The sequence below is a fragment of the Bombus vosnesenskii genome, unplaced genomic scaffold, assembly GCF_011952255.1.
Source record: "Bombus vosnesenskii isolate JDL3184/JDL3185 unplaced genomic scaffold, Bvos_JDL3184-5_v1.1 scf7180000015178, whole genome shotgun sequence".
In the NCBI taxonomy this organism is placed as follows: domain Eukaryota; kingdom Metazoa; phylum Arthropoda; class Insecta; order Hymenoptera; family Apidae; genus Bombus; species Bombus vosnesenskii.
The window spans coordinates 260-9,476 of NW_022883871.1; the positions used below are offsets into that span (position 1 = coordinate 260).

The 9,217-nt window shown below is 45.1% G+C and overlaps 1 protein-coding gene across 1 annotated transcript; it reads left to right on the top strand.

Moving 5' to 3' along the window:
• Positions 1-8,200: 8,200 nt before the first annotated feature.
• LOC117241028 lies at positions 8,201-8,851 on the top strand (the record flags this gene model as incomplete). Its single annotated transcript, XM_033507020.1, has 1 exon — positions 8,201-8,851. A coding segment is annotated over exon 1 (651 nt), but the record flags the coding sequence as incomplete, so codon positions are not given.
• Positions 8,852-9,217: the final 366 nt, after the last annotated feature.

A 9,217-nucleotide genomic window follows, 5' to 3' on the forward strand; every position in this document is an offset into this window, starting at 1 on the left:
ACAAACATAAGCGTACCCCCAGCGGACCACCACCCCGTGGGGGATAGCATTATAAATAAGCAAAGCAACGTAGAGCAGCACAATAATTATCATTATCATCCTGGTGAATACTTTTATTACATTATTCTTTGCTCATTATTATTCTGGTAAACATTCTTATTACGCTCATTATTCTTCGCTCATTATTATAGTGATCATTGTTATTACCGTTCATTATTCTTTGTTCATTATTATTGCGATCTTCGTTATTACGGTTTATAATTATTTTGTTCACTCTTTGTTAATTGTATTGTTACTATGTTCGTTATTGCGCTCATTTTTAGAAATTTTGTATAGTATTTTGCGCTCCGGGGTCTTTAGTTTTTCGGTCAAGAAAAGAGAGCCGCGACTAAGTAAAAAGAAAATTTTATCTTTGAACGCGCATTGTAATTGCGGTATTAATCCAGGTAGTAAATTGTTCTGTCCGTATCGAAATAGATAAATAAAGTAGACGTTGATAGTAAACTATATTCGAGTTCAAGTAATAAAACCAGTAAAACCTTCGACGACCAACGGAGCAGCTGAGGTAAATGGCGCCAGACAGCGCCTACTCCTCAAGGTAAGAAAATCAATTTTGAGAATTTCCTTCTTCTCCGATAATTTCGTTGCCCTCGAGAATCGAATTAGAACTTCGTATCATCGGTCTCGTTTTATTTTCGCGGACGCTTTCGAAGATAGAATCATTGTTCAAACTTTAAACAAAAGAGTTGTCCGCTGTGTCGGCTTGTGCGAACGGTGTTTTCAGCTACTGAAACATCCACTGATCTTCGCATTCCTCCTCCCATCGTTGGCAAAATATTGCCCGTCTTTGGGCAAGGCTTGCGAAATTACACAAATCCCGCACAGAAAGGACTATTAAATACATCGTCGGGGTCAATCGAAAATTAAGAGCTATACCGGCATTGCTATTAACCGATATTCTTGCCATAGTTGCATGCGATTATAAGAGAGAAATAGCAGAACAATTTCCCTTCGGAAATTTAACCAAAGGATCGTTGGCTGTGTTGGTTTGTGCAAACGGTGTTTTCGATTATCAAAAACACCCGTCGATCTTCGCATTCCTCCTCCCACTGTTGGTAAAATACTACGCGTCTTTGGGCAAGGCTTGCGAAATCACACGTGTCCCACACAGAGAGGATCGTTAGATTCATCCTCGATTATTAAACTCAAAAGGCAAGAAAATCGTGGTAACAGAATCCATCGTAGTAAATGATTTGAGTTTCGGTTCTAACGGCAAACTACTACAGCGAAATTAAAAGAGAAGAAGAAGTCAAACGTAAAAATAAATTTATATAAAACAACGAAAAATCTCACATTCCTATCCAATCCAGCAGCGCTAAAATATATGTATCCGGCTAATAAAATATATATATAAACGTAATAATCTAAGCAATCCTACATTCAAATAAAAATCCGCTCAATGAGGACAAATATTTATTGTTCACAGCTTTAATCCTCTCCCGTGCCAGTATCCCTGCACATAGCAGGTTAGCCGAAAGTGGAATTCGTTTACCAGTTGCATTAAGCGTCAGTTAACGCTACCCATTAAACGAAAAAATAATAAAAGTAAAATATTTTGAAATAGTCTTTAGACTATTTCCGGTGGCAGCAACTACCGTATTAATTAGAAATCTAAATCAGTATTACATACACAATAATATCATTTCAATTTATCTCCCTTCAGATTAAACTCAAACTCAAAAAAAAAAAAATTTTCAGTAAAATTTAAATTTAAAATTTGAACGATGTCAATAAGCTAATACGTAACAATTGCATTTGCAGTGCAAAATGGAGTTCAACGAGCGCTTAAACGTCGAAATATCCCCAACGGGAAGGAAATGACGGCTAGATTTCATCGAAATCAAGGAAATCTTCGCCATTTGTGAGCTATTTTGCTTGTTTCTACGCTTAAGCGGTAGTGCATTGCATTAGCAGTGTAAAATGGTGTTCAACGAGCCCTTAAACGTCGAAATATCCCCAACGGGAAGGAAATGACGGCTAGATTTCATCGAATTCGACGAAATATTCGCGATTTGGGAGCTATTTCGCTTGTTTCGACGCTGAAACGGTAGTGCATTACATTTGCACTGTAAAATGGGGTTCAACGAGCGCTTATACGTCGAAATGTCTCCAACGGGAAGGAAATGACGGCTAGATTTAACCTAATTCGACGAAATCTTCGCGATTTGTGAGCTATTTTGCTTGTTTCGACGCTGCAACGGTAGTGCATTACACTTGTAGTGTAATATGGAGTTCAATTAGCGCTTAAACGTAGAAATATCTCCAACGGGAAGGGAATGACGACTACTTTTCGTCAAAATCCACGAAATCATCGCGATTTGCGACCTGTTTCCCTTTTTTCCACGCTTAAACGTTAGTGCATTACACTTGCAAGTGTATAATGGAGTGAAATGAGCGCTCAAACGTCGAAATATCTTCAGCGGGAAGGAAATGACTGCTGGTTTTCGTCAAAATCTACGAAATCATCGCGATTTGCGACCTGTTTCCCTTTTTTCCACGCTTAAACGTTAGTGCATTACACTTGCAAGTGTATAATGGAGTGAAATGAGCGCTCAAACGTCGAAATATCTTCAGCGGGAAGGAAATGACGGCTAGATTTCATCGAAATCGACGAAGTCTTCGCGATTTGGGAGCTATTTTGCTTGTTTGGTCGCTTAAACGGAGGTACATTGCATGTGCAGTGTAAAATGGAGTTCAACGAGCGCTTAAACGTCGAAATATCGCCAACGGGAAGGAAACGACGGCTAGATTTCGTCAAAACAGACGAAATCTTCGCGATTTGCCAGTTATTTTGCATGTTTCGACGCTGAAACGGTAGTGCACTGCATTAGCAGTGTAAAATGGAGTTCAATTTGCGTTTAATCGTCGAAATGTCTCCAACGGGAAGGAAATGACAGTTAGTTTTCGTCAAAATGGACGAAATCTTCGCGACTTGCGAGGTATTTTGCGTGTTTCGACGCTTAAGCGGTAGTGCGTTAGATTTGCTGTGTAAAACTGAGTTCAACGAGCGCTTATACGTCGAAATGTCTCCAACGGGAAGGAAATGACGGCCAGATTCCATCGAAATCGACGAAATAATCGCGATTTTCCTGCTATTTTGCATGTTTCGACGCTGAAACGGTAGTGCATTACATTTGCACCGTAAAATGGGGTTCAACGAGCGCTTATACGTCGAAATGTCTCCAACGGGAAGTAAATGACGGCTAGATTTCATAGTGTTACGCCATGCGGCTTGCCATTGATCATATTCTTCACTGTCGGTCGCGGCACTATAATGTCGCAGACGGATCGTCGCGGCTGCCCGGCAAAACAAACATTGTAGTAGCAAGCGCATGGTTCATTAAGCAGAGCGACCTCCAGAAACGTCGATTCGTGTCCGTTATTTTATCTGGCGTAAAAGAATGTGGCGTGATCCGAAGGTAGTGGGAGTCGCCTTCCAGAAAGAATCAGAACGTTTCGAGAAGCCAAACAGTCTAGACATATCTTGTATCGCGCATTACATAGTCACATTTCTTTTTGTTTTCCATTTATATCTTTCGAGGTAATAAGTTGTTGCAATAAATATTAATTTAGTTGTCTTAATTCTGTGAAATTTCATTGAACTACCCTTATTATCATAACCGAAATAAGGGAATCGATCAGTTCGTGGCGTCGATTGTTTAATCGTAACGAGAACTTACAACTCTCGTTGACGTGATATCTCGCGATCGCGTCTCACTGCGAATGATCGAAACATTTTGGTCCTTCGTGCCGGATCACGTGCCAGTGAAGAGTGCACTTACCAGTGACCACACAGTGCCACGTGACTTTATCAAAACCAGCAGCGGAAGCAGGAGCATCCACTACAGCGAAACCAGTGACGTCAGGCGCGTCATCTTCGAAGAAGCACATCCCATTGGCAAAGGAACGCAACGACGCAGCCTTCTGTCGCAGCTGGACAATCATCAACGCAACGAATTTCACAACTTAACATACACGCGACCTCACGCCGCACGACAGTAAGGTAAGCTCGTTCCTTATTTCAACCATCTCCTATCCTCAGCAACGATGACGAGCGAAGACCAACTCATCTCCCTGCGTCGGAGACGAGGCTATTGTAGCGGCCGATTCACATATTTATCGAATCGACTGGACGAGTACGAGCAATCTGAGAGTCAGCAAAATTCCTTATTAAAGAATTACGAGAAACAACTGACCGAAGTTGCGAGTCAATTCGAAGCGATTCAACTCGAATTAGAAGTATTGGACGAGGAGGAACAAGCGCGCGGCTTCGAAATAAGGGATCAGTACGTCGCGGTAGACACAAGGCTACAAAATCTTCTGAGGAACGCGCAAACAGCTTCGCCGTTGACACCCATAAACCCCCCAACCTGTTCATCATCCGCAAGTTTAAATCCGATATCCATTAAATTACCAGATCTTCGGCTCCCTACCTTTGACGGAAGCTTAGAAAAATGGAACACGTTTTATGATACCTTTTCCTCCACAATCGATAAAAATCCTAGTCTCACTGACATACAGAAATTCCATTACCTGCAGTCCGCCCTGCAAGGAGAAGCAGCCGATTGCTTAAACGCGTTACCCCTTAGTAATGTAAACTACAGTCAGGCTATTGCCGTTCTCAAGAAAGTTTCGAATGTCCACGATACACAGCTTTCAGTCACTGCATGGCAATAATTGATTATCCAAGGATAACCAAGGAATCTCCAACGGAATTAAGGCGCTTAGTCCACACATTTAAACAACACATATATGCATTGAACAAATTAGGAGAATCCTACCCCGATACCAGTGCTATGCTCAACAGCCTCATCCTCTCAAAAATACCACTAAGTATCCAAAAGCAATGGGAAATGACGCTGCCCAATAACGAGGTGCCTCCGTACATTCATTTACTAAACTTCCTAGAGAGATTAGCACGAAGCTCCAGACCGATCACCACAGTCAGACAAACAAGAGAATCACCGGAACAAACTACTCCTGTCCGTCAACGCGCATCACGAGGGCATGCACTTACGGCGACACAGGTTACTCCAACATGCCCCACCTGTCAAGGACCACACCCCATTTGGAGATGTGACACCTTCAAAACCAAATCCCTTCGCGAACGCATTCGGGAGGTCAAAAGGGCATCACTATGCCTCAACTGCCTCGGGAATGGGCACACAACGAAGCATTGTTTCGCAGGATCATGTCGCGTATGCGGAGAACGACATCATACAATGCTGCATAGGACAAAACGCCATTCAGGGTCTCGTTCCAGCACGTCCAGCCCGAAATCTTCCCCATCAAATAGCCGATCCACAACACCTTCTTTGCCACCCTACGTATCACCCACTCGTCGCAAAAGGCACACAACAGACCACAGATCGGAAACACCACGAACAGCCGCGTCTCCAAGTCCACCGCCCAGTGACAAACGAACACACAACCAATGACGCCGACGATCGACGACTCCGTTCATGACCGAACATATCAAACCAATAGCATCCGAATTACTGTCCAATGATCGAGTCATCACAGCGCAGATTAATATTTTGAATGATAAACAGCAACCAATCCGTTGTCGAGCGTTGCTCGACACCGGATCCAGTATGAACTTCATTACCGAGGAATTAGCGAAATCGTTAAGGATAAGGCAAAACAAATGTTCGGTCCCGATCGGAGCTCTAGATACCTTGACAACGCCCTCTAAGCGACACATCACGGCCACGATCACTTCCACTGACGGTACATACACGCGGACATTAACGTTCCTTATCATTCCAATCATATCAACCTTAATTCCCAGCGAACCCATCGATCGTTCGACACTTGAGATACCAAAAAATCTCAAATTGGCCGATCCACGATTTCATTTACCAACTCCGATAGATGTACTATTAAGCTCAGGTTCAACACTCGCGTCGATGTGTGTGGGACAAGTCAACCTCACGCAGCCAGACGAGCCTGGACTGCGTCTGCAAAAGACGCGATTCGGATGGGTAATCGGGGGGCGTCCAACTTCCCAAACCGCTACAAACATATTTCACACATCCACGACGACTTTACAAGCAGACCTCGCGCGGTTTTGGGAAATCGATGAAGGACCCTCAATTAAACATATCTCCGAGGCAGATCGACGATGCGAAGAACACTTCCAAGCCCACACCCGACGCACCAGCGAAGGACGATACATCGTCGCTCTACCTTTCAACGATCAGCTTCAGTCACTCGGATCCTCTAAAACGCTGGCGAGTAAACGACTCGCCTCACTCAATCGCCGATTCCAGCACGACAAACGCTTCGAATCAGAATATCGAACGGTAATACAGGAATACCTGGCGTTGGGACACATGACGAAGGTCAATGACAACCCCTCCGACGACAACGGATACTATTTACCCCATCATGGCGTGACCAAAGCATCGAGTCAAACCACCAAACTCCGTGTAGTTTTCGACGGATCGGCACCAAGCACTACCGGAACCTCCTTAAACGATACACTTCACACAGGACCCAAGTTACAGGAAGATTTATTTTATATATTAATTAGATTCCGCGCTCATCAATACGCACTCACCGGCGACAACGAGGAAATGTATCGGCAATTCCTCGTACGACCAGAGGATCGGAAATATCAAAGGATATTATGGCGCAGCGCGAGTGGAGAAACAGAAACATATGAGCTTAACACTGTAACGTTCGGTTTATCCGCAGCCCCGTATCTAGCTATTCGGTGCCTCAAGCAACTGGCAGCGGACGAAGGACATCGATTTCCACGTGCAGCACAGGTACTGCAGCGGGATTTCTACGTCGACGACGCTCTCACCGGAGCTGAAACGAAGGACGAAGCCCTCACGCTCAGAACAGAACTCACCAATTTACTTCAACTGGCCGGCTTAAACATACGAAAATGGGCGTCAAACGATAATGACTTATTACACGGACTTTCCTTAGAAGAAACAAACCACCAACATTTTTTGGGCGACTCGCAAACCTTGAAGACGCTGGGAGTGTTTTGGAATTCATCCGACGACTCTATTCTTTACTCGGTCGAAGTCAAACCCACGCCCTCTCGAGTCACGAAACGAATCATCAGCTCGGAGATTGCAAAAATTTACGATCCGCTCGGTCTGCTCGCACCGGTGATTGTTCGGGCCAAGATGCTACTTCAACGAATATGGTCGTCGAAAATCGACTGGGATGAATCACTTCCGATCGAGTTACATACAGAGTGGGAAAGGTACTATGCCCAATTACCCTTATTAAACAACGTCAGGTTCCCACGCAAGGCAATAATCGAGTCCGCAATGGAAATTGAACTGCATGGTTTCTGCGATTCCAGCGAAAAGGCTTACGGAGCCTGTATTTATCTTCGAACCCTTAACACCAACGGCCGTGTTTGGACCCAACTTTTAACCGCAAAATCGAAAGTCGCCCCACTCAAGTGCCAGACCATTCCTCGGCTCGAGCTGAGCGGAGCACTCCTTCTTACTTTCCTGATGTCGACAATACAACAAGCCCTATCACACAAAATTACTCGAACTATCTATTGGACCGATTCCACTATCGTCCTCCATTGGCTCAATACATCACCTCACACCCTTAAAACATTCGTCGCTACCAGAGTCTCCGAAATTCAAACAAAAACCAGCATCCGCGATTGGCGCCACGTTCCTACCGACGACAATCCCGCGGACTTAATATCACGCGGCCAAACACCCGAAGAGTTTCTGCGCCCAACCATCTGGCAGCACGGTCCTGCATGGCTCTACCAGTCGGAAGGCTATTGGCCGACATGGGCGCTAACACCGCAAATTGAAGTACCGGAGCAGAAGGGGCGATTTGTCTGTCCACAAACCCCGCCGATTACTGTTTGTTGCAAAGGTATTCATCCTGGCCCAAGTTGATACGAATCATAGCTCGTTGCCTCCGTTGGAAACAGAAAAGGAACCGAGCGGCACCCCTAACCGTTACTGAATTACGCATAACGCACAATAAACTGATAAAATTGTTGCAAAACATCCATTTCTCCGAGGAAATTCGCACACTCCAAAAAGATCGGAACGCGGCGATAAAGGGTAAGCTCACGCGACTCAATCCGTTCATAGACAAGGAAGGAATATTGCGAGTCGGGGGTCGACTCAGTCACTAGTCGATGACCTTCGCCCAGAAACATCCCATAGTATTACCTAAGTCATCCGTTACAACACGCATCATAGACCACGAGCACAAGATCCACATGCATTCCGGAACGCAGGCTACGTTATACGCAGTAAGACAAAGATACTGGCCCGTTGACGGTCGAAGTCAAGTATGGCGGGCGATCAAAGGCTGCGTCCGCTGCTGCCGCGCCCAACCACCGCCGGTAGAATACGTGATGGGTAATCTGCCGGAGGCGCGAGTAACGGAATCTCGCCCATTTACAAACGTCGGCGTCGATTACTGCGGGCCGTTCCACATCAAGGAAAAACGAGATCGTAACCGTCGTCAGATAAAAGTATACGTAGCCATTTTCGTATGCCTAGCAATTAAAGCGGTACACATCGAGCTCGTTGACGATCTCACTAGCGAAGCCTTCATCGCCGCTCTTCGCAGATTTATCGCTCGACGAGGCTATTGCTCCACCCTCCATTCTGATAACGGCACCAACTTCAGAGGAGCAAGCAACGAATTACGAGAGCTTCACGATTTATTACAATCGGACGATCACAAGGAAAAAGTAACCGCATTTTTAGCCGACAAACAAATCGAATGGCGCTTCATTCCCCCTCATTCGCCGCATTGCGGTGGGCTATGGGAAGCAGCGGTGAAGTCATTTAAACGCCACCTCAGGCGTGTAGCCGGCAACGAGTTACTCACCTCTGAACAATTGAATACTCTTATCATAGAAATAGAAGCAGTCCTCAATTCACGCCCGCTAACTCCTATCTCCACCGATCCAAACGATCTCCTAGTCCTCAATCCCGGACATTTTCTCATTGGCGATTCACTAATGTGCTTACGTGATCGAGATTTCAGAGACATTCCATCGAACCGACTCTCCAGATGGCAGCATATCCAACAGCTTAAACAGCATTTTTGGAACCGCTGGCATAAGGAGTATTTGAACGAGCTAACCAACCGCAATAAGTGGAGGAAGGGTGGACACGGCATCCAAAAGGGCACAATCGTC